This window comes from Schistocerca cancellata, chromosome 2 (assembly GCF_023864275.1).
Source record: "Schistocerca cancellata isolate TAMUIC-IGC-003103 chromosome 2, iqSchCanc2.1, whole genome shotgun sequence".
In the NCBI taxonomy this organism is placed as follows: Eukaryota; Metazoa; Arthropoda; class Insecta; order Orthoptera; family Acrididae; genus Schistocerca; species Schistocerca cancellata.
The window spans coordinates 280,486,038-280,506,011 of record NC_064627.1 but is presented as its reverse complement, the minus strand read 5'-3'; the positions used below and the strand labels follow the sequence as shown (position 1 = coordinate 280,506,011).

Genomic DNA, 19,974 nt, shown 5'->3' with positions numbered 1-19,974 from the left:
TATATATATATATATATATATATATATATATATATATATATATATATATATATATATATATATATAATAGAGGGAAACATTCCACGTGGGAAAAATATATTTAAAAAGAAAGATGATGAGACTTACCCAACAAAAGCGCTGGCAGGTCGATAGACACACAAATAAACACAAACATACACACAAAACTCTAGCTTTCGCAACCAACGGTTGCCTCGTCAGGAAAGAGGGAAGGAGAAGGAAAGACAAAAGGATATGGGTTTTAAGGGAGAGGGTAAGGAGTCATTCCAATCCCGGGAGCGGAAAGACTTACCTTGGGGGAAAAAAGGACAGGTATACACTCGCACACACACACATATCCATCCACACATACATATGTCTGCTTGTGTCTGTGTATGTGTGGATGGATATGTGTGTGTGTGCGAGTGTATACCTGTCCTTTTTTCCCCCTAAGGTAAGTCTTTCCGCTCCCGGGATTGGAATGACTCCTTACCCTCTCCCTTAAAACCCATATCCTTTTGTCTTTCCTTCTCCTTCCCTCTTTCCTGACGAGGCAACCGTTGGTTGCGAAAGCTAGAGTTTTGTGTGTATGTTTGTGTTTATTTGTGTGTCTATCGACCTGCCAGCGCTTTTGTTGGGTAAGTCTCATCATCTTTCTTTTTAAATATATATATATATATATATATATATGGTTATAATAGAAGGAAACATTCCACGAAGCACCTCTCCTTCCCTCTTTCCTGATGAGGCAACAGTTTGTTGCGAAAGCTTGAATTTTGTGTGTATGTTTGTGTTCGTTTGTGTGTCTGTCGACCTGCCAGCACTTTCATTTGGTAAGTCACATCATCTTTGTGTATATATATATATATATATATATATATATATATATATATATAATAGAGGGAAACATTCCATGTGGGAAAAATATATTTAAAAAGAAAGATGATGAGACTTACCAAACAAAAGCGCTGGCAGGTCGATAGATACACAAACAAACACAGACATACACACAAAAATCTAGCTTTCGCAACCAACGGTTGCCTCGTCAGGAAGGAGAAGGAAAGACTTCCTGACGAGGCAACCGTTGGTTGCGAAAGCTAGATTTTTGTGTGTATGTCTGTGTTTGTTTGTGTATCTATCGACCTGCCAGCGCTTTTGTTTGGTAAGTCTCATCATCTTTCTTTTTAAATATATATATATATATATATATATATGGTTATAATAGAAGGAAACATTCCACGAAGCACCTTTCCTTCCCTCTTTCCTGATGAGCCAACAGTTTGTTGCGAAAGCTTGAATTTTGTGTGTATGTTTGTGTTCGTTTGTGTGTCTGTCGACCTGCCAGCACTTTCATTTGGTAAGTCACATCATCTTTGTATATATATATATATATATTTAAAAAGAAAGATGATGAGACTTACCCAACAACAGCGCTGGCAGGTCGATAGACACACAAATAAACACAAACATACACACAAAACTCTAGCTTTCGCAACCAACGGTTGCCTCGTCAGGAAAGAGGGAAGGAGAAGGAAAGACAAAAGGATTGGGTTTTAAGGGAGAGGGTAAGGAGTCATTCCAATCCCGGGAGCGGAAAGACTTACCTTAGGGGGAAAAAAGGACAGGTTTACACTCGCACACACACACATATCCATCCACACATACACAGACACAAGCAGAATTTGTAAAGGCAAAGAGTTTGGGCAGAGATGTCAGTCGGGACGGAAATACAGAGGCAAAGATGATGTTGAAAGACAGGTGAGGTATGAACGGCGGCAGATTGAAATTAGCGGAGATTGAGGCCTGGCGGATAGCGAGAAGAGAGGATATGCTGAAGGTAAGTGAAGCATTCTATGTGGGAATGACCAGCCACAAACTGTCCATTCGCATGAATGGACACAGGCAGACAGTGTTTGTTGGTAATGAGGATCACCCTGTGGCTAAACATGCCTTGGTGCACGGCCAGCACATCTTGGCACAGTGTTACACCGTCCGGGTTATCTGGATACTTCCCACTAACACCAACCTGTCAGAACTCCGGAGATGGGAACTTGCCCTTCAGCATATCCTCTCTTCTCGCTATCCGCCAGGCCTCAATCTCCGCTAATTTCAATCTGCCGCCGTTCATACCTCACCTGTCTTTCAACATCATCTTTGCCTCTGTATTTCCGTCCCGACTGACATCTCTGCCCAAACTCTTTGCCTTTACAAATGTCTGCTTGTGTCTGTGTATGTGTGGATGGATATGTGTGTGTGTGCGAGTGTAAACCTGTCCTTTTTTCCCCCTAAGGTAAGTCTTTCCGCTCCCGGGATTGGAATGACTCCTTACCCTCTCCCTTAAAACCCAATCCTTTTGTCTTTCCTTCTCCTTCCCTCTTTCCTGACGAGGCAACCGTTGGTTGCGAAAGCTAGAGTTTTGTGTGTATGTTTGTGTTTATTTGTGTGTCTATCGACCTGCCAGCACTTTTGTTGGGTAAGTCTCATCATCTTTCTTTTTAAATATATTTTTCCCACGTGGAATGTTTCCCTCTATTATATTCATATCATTAATATATATATATATATATATATATAAAAGATCATCTGTGAAACTGTTCAAAATTTTCCCATTGAAGCAATTTTTGCAAACTAAAAATTGAAGATAAGACAGGGTTCTATGTGGCATCATCAAGGATATATGCTTGACTATTAATAAGACTGTGAAGTCAATGTTTGATCCAAGCAGATCTAAGAACTTAAGAGTCCATTTTGATTTTCACAGAAAAACAACAAAGTACAAGTTGTTCATGATTCTAAGTGTGTAATACAATGCACTATGGCATATTGCAAGGCAGTCAACAACACTTAAGACATCAGATGACATTATATTAGTGAATAGAATTATAACAGTTTCCTAAGGTGATTTCTGCTATACACTGCAACTAATGTAATGATGAACACATGCTAATGAGTTACAGGTCGTCTTAGAAAGCTCAGGTCTTCTGGACCAATACCAGTCTTATGCCTGTGGACTTGTGGACACACGAGGAGACAACATGAATGTATGGCAGTTAGTTATTAAGAACTGTGGAGGACATGGCTCCAGAAGCAGGAGGAAAAATACCTGCTGAATGATTTATGTCAGTCAGCTGCCACAGTTTAAAGACTTTTTTTTTTCTTTTCTTTTAGACTGAGCTAGTGCACATAACAAATTCTGCCAGCTGCTGGCTTCATGGAAGGGCAGTATCAATGCCCCTAAACTACCGTACTGCAAGTGCCTGTAAATTGGGAAATATATAATTTGATTACTAGTATTGAGAGGACAACACTGCCAGTCATCTGGTGGAATTTGATTCATTAACCATACCAGAGCTTCTACACCTCAAAATAACCTTTGAAGATGAGATGTCAGTTATTTTCTGTGAAGTCAGTGGCAAATAGAACACTAACAGAATTGAACTTACAGTTGTGACATTATTATGAAACAAACATTTGGGACAGAAAATATTTAGTGGATGTTGTGCAAATGATCATATTTGTATTGCTTGGATTTACCTCATGCCCTCAAAACTTATTTTTCATTTTAAATGTGTGTGATTCATGACAAAAGTCAGTTTTGCCATGGTTATTCATTAGGTATAGGCAAACATGTGCAACTTGACTCTGAACCTCAGTATTAATTACTTCTTACATGGCCGACTGTGCCAATGGTGCAGACAATTTGGTCTTTCTTGTTCTATTTCATTCACTAATACAAAAGCTTATTGGAACCTGGTGCAGTTTCATTTTGTATTCTATGTTGATTGAAGTGTGTTTAAGTGGTAGCTTCAACTAAATGCGAAACCTCTTAGAATTTCCTGAGAGTTTACTGGTGCAGCAGACCTAGAATCTGTGGCAAATTGTCATATATCATTCTGTTTGCAGAGTAGTACTATTTCTTGTAGATTTCATGTTCTCTTCTCTCTTCAGTACTCAGATAGAAAGAGACCAGAAAGCTCTGTGCAGGGTGTTTGGAAATTCCTGGTATGAACAGCTAAGACTTGTTGAGGAGGTTGAGTACACATGAATAGGAACCCATGACTGAAAATGTAGCGTTTCCATTCTACGATGTTTTCAATTCAGATGTTTAACTCATCCGCTTCTGCTTGAGGAATTGAATTTGGCATAACACACTGCAATTATGAGGTAACAGTTCGAAAGGAAACGTCAGTTTATTACTTAAGCACATTTGTTTGTCTTAACACTTGAACATTACATGTTAACATTATTCCAAAATGAAAAAGTACCCAGCATACTGTATGTACAGAATAGTAATGATGCATTACAACAGTGGCATAATATGGCGACCACCAATGTTGTTAGAAACATTGAACTTACGAAACATCTTATGGTACACACTCTCCATCCCATCAGTGTCACTTCAGTTTCTAGCGATGGGGCAACAACACGTGCCAGCAGATCTTTCTCTCTCTCTCTCTCTCTCTCTCTCTCTCTCTCTCTCTCTCTCTACAGAAGTCTCTCAGTAAGGCGGATGTTAAGTGACATCAGATGACCATTTGACATAGTACACGTCAGCCTGTCTACCCTATTGTATACTGGGACAAGCAATTCTGAGACTTTTCTCTTTCCCTCAGCAGAGGTGGACACGTTACACAAAATATTATGGACGCATTCCCCTCTGCAAGTCCTACAAGTTTGCAATGGGAAATTCCAAACACCCTGACTACGAGAATGATTTGCGACAGTTCATTGAAATAGTTGAAAGTAAGTGTTAAATCTTGAACATGGTGTTATAGTCGGCACACAAGCGATGGGACATAGCATTTCTGAGGTAGCGATGAAATGGGGATTTTCCCGCAAACCATTTCACAAGTGTGCTGTGAATATCAGGAATCTGGCCAAACATCAAATTTCCGACATAGGTGTGGCTGCAAAAAGATCCTGCAAGAAAGGGGCCAACGATGGCTGAAGAGAATCAGTCAGTGTGACAAAAGTGCAACCCTTCTGCAAGTTGTTGCAGATTTTAACAAGTATCAATGTGCGAACCATTCAACGAAACATTGTCGATATGGGCTTTCGGAGTCAGAGGCCCACTCGTATACCCTTGATGACTGTACAGCACACAGATTTACGCTTCACCTGGGCCTGTTAGCACCAACATTGGACTGTTGATGACTGGAAACATGTTGCCTGGTCAGACAGGTCTCGTTTCAAATTGTATCAAAAGCGGATAGATGTGGATGTGTACGGGTATGGAGACAACCTCATGAATCCATGGACCCTGCATGTTAGCAGGGGACTGTTGGACTGTTCAAGCTGGTAGAGGCTTTGTAATGGTGTGGGGTATGTGCAGTTGGAGTGATATGGACCCCTGATACGTCTAGACGAGACTCCGACTGGTGACATGTATCTAAGTAAGCATCCTGTCCAATCACCTGCATCCATTCATATCCATTGTGCATTCCGACAAACTTGGGCAATTCCAGTGGGACAATGCAACACCCCACACATCCAGAATTGCTACAGAGTGGGTCCAGGAACACTCTTCTGAATTTAAACACTTCCACTGGCCATCAAACTCCCCAGACATGAACATTATTGAGCATATATGGGATATCTTGCAACATTCTGTGCAGAAGAGATCTCCACCCCCTCATGCTCTTACAGATTTATGGACAGCACTGCAGGATTCATAGTGTCACTTTCCTCAAAGACTACTTCAGACATTAGTCAAGTCAATGCCACGTCGTGTTGCGGCCCTTCTGCGTGCTTGCGGGGATCCTACACTATATTAGGCAGGTGTGCTAGTTTCTTTGGCTCTTCTGTGTATTTTTTGCCTATGGTGTAAAGAGATGAGAGTATACAGGCTGATTTTATTGAAACAATTTGATGTAAGTGCTAAATCTTAAACTTGCAAATAACAGGCAAAATATTTTTGACCTATAGTGTGAAGAGATGGGAGTATAGGCACTGATTATAGCGTGAAGAGATGGGAGTATAGATACTGATATTGTGAGCCTATTCTCATTAGGCAGTCATTAAATTAAGTGGTTAAATATCTCACAAGAGTTCACAAGTTTCCTTGGTATGCAGAATAAATGGATTTAAAAATGTAAAACTGTAAATGAATGAGTATATTTGGCTGAACCTAGAAAGATAGTTAATGCATGAATATTGTCATTGGAAATAAACAGTTCTCTATATTTAATCATAAGATTTTAAGATGGCATACATGGGTTTAAAAAAACTGAAATAAATTTGTTATATGACAGTAGCTTAGACATATAAATAAGAGCAAAACTCCAAACTGGACAGAGAAATCAAAAAGAAAAAAATGGTCACCATGTACCTGGAAAACAGTTGAGAGTGTATATTTCTGTTAAATTTTGAAACCAAAATAATTTGTGTTACTACATATATTTAATGAGTATGCTGACAACTGAAAATTTTTCATGCAGTTCATCGCAAAACAACAGCTCAAGTACGGAAACTGCGACCTCAGATACAGAGTAAAGCTTTCAAGAGAGAAATTGGTGTGGAGAAACCCTGCAGTGATAGCAGCAGCACTGATAAAGTTCCACCTACTGAGCAAGAAGCTGCTCGGAAAGAACAGAACCGAATTGACCAAGAAAATAAGGTAACTTAGTTATGATTTAAAAGTAGCAGATTTTAAATTACTTTGAAAGAATTCATTGAATTTTGTAGCCAATGATTTGATTAACATAGCATCTGTCTCATTGCTACCCGTCATCCGAGAGAAAATTATCATTTTTGTTACTAAGTTTATCTGTTTCAAGCCTAATAACACGCCAGATTGCCCTTTCGTTGTTCTGTAAATTTTGAATTTTTTGTGCGTAGTATTTGGTGTTTGCTTTTTTGATGACTGGAGAATTTTTGCAATACTGTTTGCAGTGCATTTTTGTCTTCATTATAGCTATTTCTCTATGTTAAACAAAGTTCTCCCTTCTCGTAGTTAAACACAACAGATGGGTTTATGGCTGTCATTTGACCATCATCGTCAGATAAACCACTTATTATGGAGCACATATTTATTCATGGCAGACAATAAATCTTCAGCTGCTGTTGCAATACTTCCTTCTATTCTTTTTGGGAATGATACTGTGGGGATCAAATCAAAGCTGGACATCAGTAAGTCAAGGACTGCCTGAAATCTCCACATACAACCACTTTTCAGTTATAGTATAACCCCACTTTTACATTCACAGAATTAATGTTTTCCCACCATTTACAACATTTTTTTTATCACTTCCATCAAATTTCCTATGTCCACAATGTTAATTCACACCCAATTTTGCATCAACATATTTATAATTTTCCCTCAATTTACGCTTCACGAAAAAATGTTTGTGGAAACAAAACTGACGTAAAATGACACTGGCATGATGTTGGCCATCAAGTAGTGTTTACAAACATTATGTGGTTAAGTTTCTTTACACCAGGGGGCTCTATGTAGTGGATTTAAACCAGTAAACTTGTAAAAGTTGGAACAATTCGTGCCCTGTCTCCTGCCGCTGCCAAACTCTACTCTGCTTGGTGGCTGATAGGAGTAGGTTTGTATGAATAAAGATATCATGACCAATCACAACCATTTCCAAACTGTCTCTGCAACTCGTGCAGTTTTGTGGTTGTTGCAGTCATTGACAAACCTCTGTCGAACCATATGTAGTGTTTTTCGTCTTTTGGCTGCTTGTAGCACTAGTTGACACCTTAATTCAGTTTGCATTGCTCAAATGTTTTTGATTTAAGCACAGCGTAAATTATGTATATTCTCATGCTGAGCAAAAAGTGTTTCAAGGATTTATTCTCATTGTTAAGTGTGATGTTTATGTAGGTATCTTTTGTGATGTTACACAAAAAAACAATGTGAGTGATAGTTCTTGTGTGTGTGTGTGTGTGTGTGTGTGTCGGGGGGGGGGGGGGGGGGGGGTTTCTACATAACTGAGGAAGCACAGTGCCAGATTACCCCAAAAAGAAGACTACAGTTCAAAAGATGCAGAGCAACACACATGCAAACACCACACAAAATACTTATGTAAATATTTGCACTTGATATCAAGAAAAAACTCTCTAAACACTGTGCTGAGCATGAAAAAATATGTAACTGATGCAGTGTTTCATTATTTAAATTATGAATGACAGCTGCAGGCATCGATAATTATGTATGAAACTGAGTCAAACATTTCTGCTTCCCATTTATCAGTTTTCATTAAATCAGTAGTTTTTATTAGATAATAAAAAAGTCCCTGACAAGAGTATTTTGATGCCTATTATGTGCACACATATAAAGTGCGAAAATGCAAGAGGGTATCCTATATGTAACATATTTCTACTGCCTTGTTAATATTCCCTCTAACTGTTTAATGAAGCTTAAAACATATCCTGTCAGAACTGCTATCTTGTATATTTCTAAATTTATTATTGAAGTACAGCATTTCAAGATCTGTTCATTGCAGTATTCAATGGCATCCATGGCCTGGGAGTTTATTCCACTTTTTGTATAATATTTTTGATTTTTTAATGTCCTGTATTGATACGAGATGATGCTCATCTTTACACATACACACACACACACACACACACACACACACACACACACAAACAGAGAGGGAGGGGGGAAGAGCATGTTTTACAATTGCAAAACAACTAATGCGTTCCCCATATAATGAGAGCGCACAGTTATGATCCAGGTAACATACAAATGACAGGCTACCTATACACTTTAATGAAAGCAGAACTATTTCAAAATAATCAAAACCAATATTTTATCAAAACAAGAAAAATACTGACAGTTTTATGAAGGCAGTATCTTTTCAACACTTGCAGAACATTCATTGCTGGAGGTACTCCTCCTTCCAAATTATTTACATTCAGCAAAGTGATTCATCGCATAATTTCTTCTTTCTCATAATTATGTTTGTCCAGGCATTAGAGGACTAATTTAAATTTTTGTTTTTTGTCAGGAGTGGATGGACAACTTTGAGGACGATCAAGAGCTACAAAGGTGTGGGGGCTGTGGCCGAAGGTTTGAACGTCGTGCAGCACTGACATCTCATTCCCAGATTTGTCAGAAACGCATAGCTGCCAGGAAAATCAAAGTGCCAAATATGACACAAGCATCTTCTGAGAAATCTGCACCAAAAAGTGGTAATACTGATGCAATGAAACCTGTGACATCCAACAGAGAGAATGAGAGTAAAGCAGAGGCTGTTCCAGTTTCTGAGAATGTTCCAAGAGCTCGTCACTCGAGTGGCAGCAATTGGTCTGATGCCCCTAAGAAAGAAGTCCTCGGTAAACGCATAGAAATCCAGATTCGAAGAGACTATTGTAAATTTGGTTCAAATATTCCTTCCTCTTCTCAGCAACAGAGCAATAACTTCAGTAGGTCTGTGTCTCCAGAAAGTATTCCAAACATTTCACCACCAGTGAAAGATGAAACAGAGTCCTTGCTATCCGAAGCAGAAGTTGATGATGAAAATGATACAGATTTCTCAAAAAAGAGGCATTATGTTTCTAGGCTAGATGCAGCTGAGAGTCAAATTACCGACACTGACAAGCTAGAAACTAATCCTTCGGAAGCATCCCAAGGAAATACTGCTAATTCTCCTGGAGAGACACATAAGAGGAGTGCCACAGCAAGGTCAGCTCTCAGATCCAAAAGACGACTTGCCAGCATTGATAAAGAACTGCCACAAAATTGTGCTCTGAAGAAGAGGAGAGCTACAGTGGATGAAGTAAGTGATAAGGAAGGTAGTGCATCTGAAACTAATGAAAATAGTGAATATCATGAAAACCTCAAACACAGGGCTCAAAGAAGTTCTTCTGTGGAACATTTTTCTCCAATAATGGAGAGAAAAATGCATTCTCTCATAAATTTAAAGCGACTACAGTGTTTGCCTTGTCAAAAGAAGTTCAACAAGTTGCCAAACTTGAGAAGACATGTGGCTGTGCATATCGGATGGAACAGATATCGCTGTCCCATTTGTAACTATAAATGCTTTGCAAAGTGTGACTGTGTGCATCATGTGATTAAAGTCCACGGTAATGACAGAAGTGAAGCACTCGACATGGTCCAGTTAATTGAATCTCAGGGTTCAGATACAAGCTCGAATGACAAGTCTCCGGTGCTTAGCTCGGCAGCCAAGACTGGGAAGATTAAAAAGGAGGCTACAGTAGACACAAATTTCAATAGAGATTTGACTGAAGCAGATGCAGAATGTGAAACTCTGGCTACTACAAATGGAGTCAGTGTGTCATATATAATAGACGATGGAGACCCTCAGAGTTGTTCGACTGAAGAAGATAGGATTCAAGTTTTTCTTTTTGATGGTGAGAGTGCAAACAAGGATAGTGATTTGGCAGATCCAAATTCACCATTGAACTGCTTAGGTGACGCTGATCTTGATGACTCAGAGGTGTCTTACATAGTTCCTGAAGGAGAACCAGTAATACATAGTTTGGAAAATAACTGCAACGAAACTGTTCTGAACTTTATCGATGAAAATTTTCATACTCAGCCACCCAGCATAAATGGAGGTAAGAATTAGTGTAATTAACTAATTGTTGTTACCATGATCATTATTGCCATCTTGGGACATTGATGATATTAAACATAGATAGCTAGACATCTTGGACAGAGTATGTTGTTAAGTTCAGTGAATGCATAACTTGGCATATGACAATCACTGCTCAGAAAACCTCGCAAACTGTGCCAGATCTAGGGTCAAACATTTTCGTATCCACACTATGGATAACATGTTTGTTGTGACAAAATTATTACAGATTTAAAAATATTGCTGTAGCTGTCAAATTGTATGGTATTAAAGACTGAAGTTTCTTTATTGGTGTGAAAAAAAAATTCATCCAGAATGTGAATGAATTGAAACAATGTACAATATGTTATTATTTGCAATTGGAAAGAATGCCATCAAGAATGTAGTATATCAGGTATAACAAGAAAAAGACAGCAAACATAAATGTATGTTGGTGTTCACAAGCATTAAATATTACTTGTTGCAGCGTACTGGTCTTTCTGTGCCTCATTCTTTATTACCTGTACTGATAGCTGAACTGCTTGTCCTGTGTAATTGATCAAGTCATTTTACCATTGAGCTCACCACTACCCGTATATCCTCTTAGGATACATTTGCGAGAATCATAATAATGAAACTAAAAGTACAAAAGATGCTATGCTTAAAGATTCCGTAGCTGCCCACGGTACAAGATTAGCGGAACAAAGGTTATTATCACAGACAGGAGTAGCTTCTCAGTTGGTGGGCTCTATATCAGACAAAAAGCCAAGGGTTTTGGATCTAATCCCACTCCCAGGAGATTACTTGTCACCTCTGGCAGTTCTTAAAGTATGTGAAAAATAACAGTTTGCAATGTGGTTCTGATAGCATTTTAAACGGAAGATTCTCTTATAACTGGTCATGTAAGTGAGTCCACAGGTCTGAAAGAAGGCAAAGAATACCACTTCCAATGGGACCATGTCAGGTGAAGCATTATGGTGTTCAAGCTGAGCTCTGAATTGATGACTGCTTTATTTTCTGAGGCAGTAGATGTCCATATTGTCATATGTGACAGCTCCTTTTTTCTTCTAAGATGCAAATATAGATGCAAGACATGACATACATCTGAACTGTACATGTTATTCTTCAGAAATGTGACTGAAAACACTCATATTCTTGAAAACTGTATGTCGTTATTTTTTCGTGTAACTGGTGGTTTTGAACAACCATTTCTGGAGATGGTGAAATCCAGTGCCAGCATAGTCTGCTTCTTTCAGATACCACCAAACTTAGTAAGCCCATCTCGTGGATAGTAAGCCCATCTCTTGGATGGATCACTATCAACATGTGCATCCTTGCCATGGAACACTGTAGAGCAGTTTGCGATTTAATTCATTGCATTAGCACTTCGTACCATTACTTCTTCATTTGCCAGCCAAATACATGACGAGAATTTCTTCCACCACCAGGATTTTAAACTGACTGCATTCAAATCAAATTCCTCTTCACAAATGTATCAGACCCTTGATTTGTTATTCTTTCCTGACTTTTGATTGGATATAGCCCACAACTTTCAATACTCTACCATAGTATGTAATCCTACCAAAATTTTCTCAGGCCATATGAGATTTCTACATAAGTATCTCTGTTGTCAAATCTGTAAGAATACCATTCTGTTTATTCAGTGTACTTCCACCAAGTAAGGTGGCAAAATGGATTTCTGTGCATAAGAGGTGGGGTTAAATTCCCATCTAGGAGATTTCTGTGGTTTTTGTAAATCACATAAAACAAATAGAGATTCCCAAAATGAGGCCACAGCCACTTTTTCCTCTCGTTCTTTCCCATTGTAAGTTTGTGTTTCAGTATAATTATCTCATTGTTCATGGGACTGTAAACTTCACTTTAATGTGTCCTACAACCTATTACAGTCCAGCTAATGACAAGATATGACACGGACACAGTTTATCAATTATAAGTTTCCATTACCATAATTATGGTGTAATCATACAAGTAATCTCAGTAACAAAAGCGCGGTTGAATAAATAATCTGCAGTGGAAGCATATACTGCCCTTCCGCAAAAAATTGCACCACACTGCAACATTACCAGTGCATAACAGCCTCTAAAACTTTTTTTTACTTATGATCTGCTAAGACTATGTTTTTTTCAACTCTTTCTCTTTTCTTGTATCCCACAGTTATCTCATCATTTCCTGATGTTTCTCTCTTCTTTCTTCTGTCTAAATGTCTTTCAGTGTTTTTCTTGGATTTTTTTTGGAAACCTTTGGAATTTTTCAATTTCTTTTTGAGTGCCAGTCATTCCTCAATATCTTGTGGAGTAATTCAGGGTTCATCTGTGTCCCTTCCAGTTCCTTTGCGCCATCTGTTACCCAGTTTTAATATACTGAAGTAAGTGAACAGTCTTTTTGTTAGTCTGTTGGGACCTGTCCTCTGGATATGGCCATAGAAACCTGTGCTTCTTTTTCAAATCATCTCTGTAATTTTCTCAATGTGTGTAAGAAGTTCAATATTATGGGATCTTCTGTATTGTGTCTGCCTTTAACTGGACCCAAAATTTCCTTAGTATTTTTTCTTTCCATGATTTCCAGTGCTTCCATTACCACTTTTTTTATTCAGAGTTAAACATTCTACTGCATGAAGTACATTTGGGCAAATTACTATAGAGTAGTGTCTAAGTTCAACATTGAGGGATATTGATTTCTTATTGTATACCAGTTATTATAATAAAAAGTGCAACTACTCACAGAGGTCCAATATGGCCTGTATTTATCATATGGCAGCAAGACTTTGTAGATATGCTAATGCTTTAATGCAGAATCAATTGCCACTGGAAAAAAATTTGTTCTAGTTGTAGCCACTAGCTACAAATCTGGCACTGTTCACTGTTTGTATGATGGTATGACATCCACCATGTAACTTCACAAGTTGTCATGTGAGAGAACAGTACAAGTGCTGCACTGGGAGCTTATCACTGACTGAAAGGTCTGAGGAAAGGCCCAATGTCATTAAATGGTGTAAATAAAATGATAATGAAATTTGAAAACATGGGCGAGCTTGATATGGCATTTGGGAGAGGGTGGCATCTTATCCTGGTGGAAGTTATTGACGAGGTTGCTGTTGTTCTAACTGACCATGCAGCATATACTCTGGGTAGTGGTAGTGTTCATGCAGTGTCACAGGAATTGTCCACACTATGGTCTGCAGTATGGAAAGTTTTGCAATCTGTTTAACACTGGTACCCATACAAGATCCAGACAGTGCAGCAACTGAAAGCTTGTGACCTGCTGCAATGTTCTGAGTAAGCTCTTCAGTTTCTGGCATGGATCGAAGTAGATGACATGTGGCTGGACAATGTTCTGTCAAGTGACAAGCAACATTTTACACTAGAGTGTACAGTGAATACACAAAACTGTTGAATTTGGAGTACTGTTTAATACATGTTGTGCGTGAGAAGCCATTGAACTCATCTTATGTGACTGTGTAGTGTGGATTCACAAGCACCTTCATTCTCAGTCCATTCTTCTGTGAAGAGAATACACCCAAAGTGTCCGTCAGATGTACTGTGACGTCTGCCTGCTGTACAGATCTCTTTATACAACATGTGATTCCTGATTTGGAAGAACACAATTGTGTAGAAACCACTGCTTTCATGCAAGATGAGGCAACACCTCATGTTGTTCACCCAGTGAAGGATCTGCTTAATGCAACCTCCTACGAATGTGTTATCTCCAGAAGTTTTCCAGATGCATGGTCTGCAAGATCACCTAATTTGAATCCATGTAACTTTTGGTTCTGGGGATATCTAAAAGGACATGTTTATCAGGGACATGTTGGGTACCTACCTGAACTGAAGACCAGTGTAAAGAAAGACATTGCTCAGATTCCACCAGAATTGCTGCAAGCAGCTGTTGATCACATCATTTTATGGATGCAGCATTTCATCAGTGTCTCCACTGCTAATACTGAATAAACTGTGTATGTGTTGTTGTTGTGGTGGTGGTCTTCAGTCCAGAGACTGGCTTGATGCAGCTCTCCATGCTACTCTATTCTATGCAAGCTTCTTCATCTCCCAGTACCTACTGCAACCTGCATCCTTCTGAACCTGCTTAGTGTATTCATCTCTTGGTCTCCCTCTACGATTTTTACCCTCCACACTGACATCCAGTACTAAATTGGTGATCCCTTGACGCCTTAGAACGTGTCGTACCAACCAATCCCTTCTTCTAGTCAAGTTGTGCCACAAACTTCTCTTCTCCCCAATCCTATTCAATACCTCCTCATTAGTTATGTGATCTCTCCATTTAATCTTCAACATTCTTCAGTAGCACCACATTTCAAAAGCTTCTATTCTCTTCTTGTCAAAACTATTTGTCATCCATGTTTTACTTCCATACATGGCTACACTCCATACAAATACTTTCAGAAATGACTTCCTGACACTTAAATCTATACTCGATGTAAACAAATTTCTCTTGTTCAGAAACGCTTTCCTTGCCATTGCTAGTCTACATTTTATATCCTCTCTACTTCGACCATCATCAGTTATTTTGCTCCCCAAATAGCAAAATTCCTTTACTACTTTAAGTGTCTCATTTCCTAATCTAATTCCCTCAGCATTGTTTTGCTTTTTTTGATGTTTGTCTTATTCCTCCTCTCAAGACACTGCCCACTCCATTCAACTGCTCTTCCAGGTTCTTTGCTGCCTCTGACAGAATTACAATGTCATCAGCAAACCTCAGAGTTTTTATTTCTTCTCCATGGATTTTAATTTCTACTCCAAATTTTTCTTTTGTTTCCTTTACTGCTTGCTCAATATACAGATTGAATAACATCGGGGATAGCCTACAACCCTGTCTCACTCCCTTCCCAACCACTGCTTCCCTTTCATGCCCCTTGACTCTTATAACTGCCACCTGGTTTCTGTACATATTGTAAATAGCCTTTCACTCCCGGTATTTTACCCCTGCCACCTTTAGAATATGAAAGAGAGTATTCCAGTCAGCACTGTCAAAAGCTTTCTTTAAGTCTACAAATGCTAGAAACATTGGTTTGCCTATCCTTAATCTCTCTTCTAAGATAACTCATAGGGTCATTATTGCCTCACATGTTCCAACATTTCTATGGAATCCAAACTGATCTTCCACGAGGTCGGCTTCTACCAGTTTTACCATTCGTCTGTAAAGAATTCGCATTAGTATTTTGCAGCCATGACTTATTAAACTGATAGTTTGGTAATTTTTACATCTGTCAACACCTCCTTTCTTTGGGATTGGAATTATTATATTCTTCTTAAAGTCTGAGGGTATTTCACCTGGTTCATACATCTTGCTCACCAGATGGTAGAGTTTTGTCAGGGCTGGCTCTTCCAAGGCTGTCAGTAGTTCTAATGGAATGTTGTCTACTCCCAGGGCCTTGTTTCGACTTAGGTCTTTCAGTGCTCTGTCAAACTCTTCATGCAGCATCATATCTCCCATTTCATCTTCATCTACATCATCTTCCATTTCCATAATATTGTCCTGAGCTCTTGATATTCATACAAGTGGTTCTCTTTTCTCCAAAGCTCTCTTTAATTTTCCTGTTGGCAGTATCTATCTTACCCGTACTGAGATATGCCTCTGCTTCCTTACATTTGTCCTCTAGCCACCCCTGCTTAGCCATTTTGCACTTCCTGTCGATTTTATTTTTGAGACGTTTGTATTCCTTTTTGCCTGCCTCATTTGCTGCATTTTTATATTTTCTCCTTTCATCAGTTAAATTCAGTATCTCTTCTGTTATCCAAGGATTTCTAATAGCCCTCGTCTTTTTACCTACTTGATCCTCTGCTGCCTTCACTATTTCATTCCTCAAAGCTACCCATTCTTTTTCTACTATATTTCTTTCCCCCATTCCTGTCAATCGTTCCCTAATGTTCTCCCTGAAACTCTCTACAACATCTTTTCTGTCAGTTTATCCAGGTCCCATCTCCTTAAATTCCCACATTTTTTTTTAGTTTCTTCAGTTTTAATCTACAGTTCATAACCAATAGATTGTGGTTATGTCCACATCTGCCCCTGAAAATGTCTTACAATGTAAAACCTGGTTCCTAAATATCTGTCGTACCATTATATAATCTATCTGAAACGTTCCAGTATCTCCAGGCCTCTTCCATGTATACAGCCTTCTTTCATGATTCTTGAACCAAGTGAAGCAGCAGTTAATGTTAAAATCATCATTATGACTTTTTCACTTGTTTGACCTTTTCTGGCCACATCCCGTCCCTAATCCATTACGTAAGGAAACATTTCTGTATGTCTTTCTTGTATTCAAAGTGTGGCTACAGTTGGAACCAATTTTTTTCCAACGTAAATCAGTTCCACATTAATGCATTAGAATGTTTACCAAGTTTTGCAGCCATATAATTACAGCCCACACTGGACCTTTGTGAGTAGCTGCACTTTATTTATAACCACCTAGTACATCATCGGTGAGGTAGTACACTGTTTGCATTTTAATAATCCTGATTTAATAGCTTCTTTCTCTGAAATGTCTCATTCATTTAGTGATAGGTACTTGAATTATTGGGTTTTCCCAGTTTTTTACGTATTTAGTTTTCATTATCTTGAGGGTTGGCTGATTTCCAGCTTATTCTCTCAGCAATTCTATCTGTCTAGTGGCTGTTTCCACAGAGTCTGAAACAACAGCTAGCTCATCTCCAGATGCTAGACAGCCTTTTCGTAGATTAATGTCTCACACTCAAAGAAGGAAAGAAACCCTACACTTTCCGCATGGTGCAGAGTGGGCAATGCTATATTGCCAGTGTGGGTGGGGACTCAGTGACTTCTGGTATAAGAAGTCATCCTCTACCACATGCGAACAGCTTTTCAGGTTAGAGGCACAGGGCACTCTCTTGCCCTTGGTAAAGGAAAACTTCCCTAAAGGTGGAGGAGCAGATGAAGTCAACAACATAGACTTCCAGAACCAATAATCCAGAAAGTATTTTTGATTAGCTGAAACACTGCCAACATCACAACAAAATCCTTTTTTAACTGTAAGGCATCATTGAAAGTTGAATTTGGAAAACATCCTTTTTATTACAAGGAGTACAACTTTGCTTCCACCGTTTGCCGGTAGGTGGCGACAACGGTAAGTAGTGGGCGAAAGAAACGGATCGCAGACGTCAGGCAGTTAGCTTGGACCTCAGTCAACATAACCTCATTCAAATGTTAGTTGATTTGTGTCTGTATCATAAAGTTGTTCTTGGTTGAAAATGTCAGTCTACGAGCCTAATTCTCGTCATTTGTGGGAGGTGTTACTGATTTGTTTCAATATAAAGAAAACAGCGGCTGAGTCTCATTGAATGCCCTCAAGGACATAGGGTAAGGACACTATTAGTGAAAGAATGTGTTGTGAGTGGTTCCGACACTTCAAGAATGGTGATTTTAATGTCATAGACTGGCATAGTGGTGGAAGAGAGAATGTTTTCAAAGATGCAGAATTGGAGTCATTGCTGAGTGAAGATTCATGTCAAACTTAAGAAGAATTGGCACGATTGGTGGGAGCAACACAGCAAGCCATTTCAGAATGTCTCAAGGCTATGGGCATGATTCAGAAAGAAGAAACTTGGGTCCCGTGTGAGCTGAAACCAAGAGACGTTGAACGGCGTTAGTGTGTTTGTGAACACTTGCTTCAGAGGCAGAAACGGAAGGGATTTCTGCATTGCATTGTGACCAGGGACGAAAAATGGGTTCATTACGATAACACAAAATTCAAAAAATCATGGGGATATCCCAGCCACGCTTCCACGTCAATGGCCAAACCTAATATTCACGGCTCCAAGATGATGCTCTGCATTTGGTGGGACCAGCTTGGCGTCATGTACTATGAGATGTTAAAACCTAGTGAAACAATCACAGGTGCTCATTATCAAATGTAATTAAAGTGTTTGAGCAAAGCATTAAAAGACAAATGGCCGCAATTCAGCGAGAGGTACGATAAAGTGATTTTGTAGCACAACAATGCTCAACCCCATGTTGCAAAAGAGATCAAAATGTACTTGGAAATGTTGAAATAGGAAGTCCTGCCCCACCCGCCATGTTCTCCAGACATTGCTCCCTCTGACTATCACCTGTTTAGATCAGTGGCACATGGCCTGGCTGGCCAACACTTCCGATCTCATGATGAAGTCAAAAATTGGATCGATTTGTGGATTGCTTCAAAAGATGAACAATTTTTTTGACACGGCATTCGTACCTACCTGAAAGATGGGATAAAGGAGTGGCCAGCGATGGAAAATACTTTGAATGATACATGTGTAACCAATTTGTTTCATTAAAGCCTCAAATGTTTGGGAAAAAACGGCTGAAGCAAAGTTGTACACCTTGTATTATTGTTATTTTTATTATTATTATGATTATCATCTTACAATAAATATTCTCTATTGTTTCACCTGATATTGTGCATTTTGTGTATGATTATGAAGTTCTACCAAGAAATGACCGGAGAATCAGTTAGCATAATGTGTATTGTATGGGAAATGTGTGAAACTTAAAAATAAATGTAAAAAGGTTTTCTTTTACTAGCTTTATGAGTAAAATAACAGACAAAACTGATATATTTGATTACAACAACAAAAAATATTTGAACAAAGAACTGAGTGACTGAAGATGTTACTACTGGTTACTGATTGGAAGCTTAATTGAATATTGTAGCTTATTTATATTATTCATGGATCCCACTCAGAAAAATTTGTGGCTTTTTGCTGTGTGGTCCCTTGCTATCATGTACTATTAGTAGTTGCAGTAGTAGTAGAACTAGTAGATTTACTCATTCGTGGATCACTTTTACAATGATTAGATTAGATTAATACTTGTTCCATAGATCATGAATACGACGCTTCGTAATGATGTGGAACGTGTCAGGTTAATAAAAGATGTCTGTACAAGACATTACATTACACAAAATATTGCATGACACTAATGTTTAAGTTTTTTTTTTTTTTTTTTTTTTGCCCCCCTTAATTTATATCTAAAAATTCAGCCAGTGAGTAGAAGGAGTTGTCATCTAGAAATTCTTTTAATGATATTGGAGACGTCATTGTATTAGAGTTTCAGAAGAAAACAGAACATAATTCATATTAAGAAAGTTTGTTGTAGGGACTCTCTTTAACTTCCTCATGCAGATAATTGTTAAGATTTACTCCTTGGTCAAAAATGCTGTTTTGAGATATATTTTAATTGTTTCTTGGTAAATGTAAGTTCAATCTAGGTCTTGTTCCATGGTCAGGGACAGAGATATACGTGCAGTAGTAATGAAGGTTACTTTTTATGCACATACGTGACTGGTAAATGTACTCACATTGTGTAGTTAATATGTCCTATGTTTTGAATTGATCTTTACAGTGTGTTCAATTACTATTTTTTGTTATTTTTCTTATGCACCTTTTTTGCAGTTTGAAAACTTTATTCGTATTTT

The 19,974-nt window shown here is 38.6% G+C and overlaps 1 protein-coding gene across 2 annotated transcripts in view; it reads left to right on the top strand.

The window, feature by feature from the left end:
- LOC126161619 (uncharacterized) overlaps positions 1-19,974 on the top strand; it is a 63,184-nt gene that overhangs the window by 23,558 nt on the left and 19,652 nt on the right. For both annotated transcript variants that reach the window (XM_049917576.1, XM_049917575.1), the window contains 2 exons: positions 6,435-6,613; positions 8,958-10,530. In XM_049917576.1, coding sequence (XP_049773533.1) covers positions 6,435-6,613; positions 8,958-10,530 — 1,752 coding nt within the window. The remainder of the gene's footprint in view (positions 1-6,434; positions 6,614-8,957; positions 10,531-19,974) is intronic.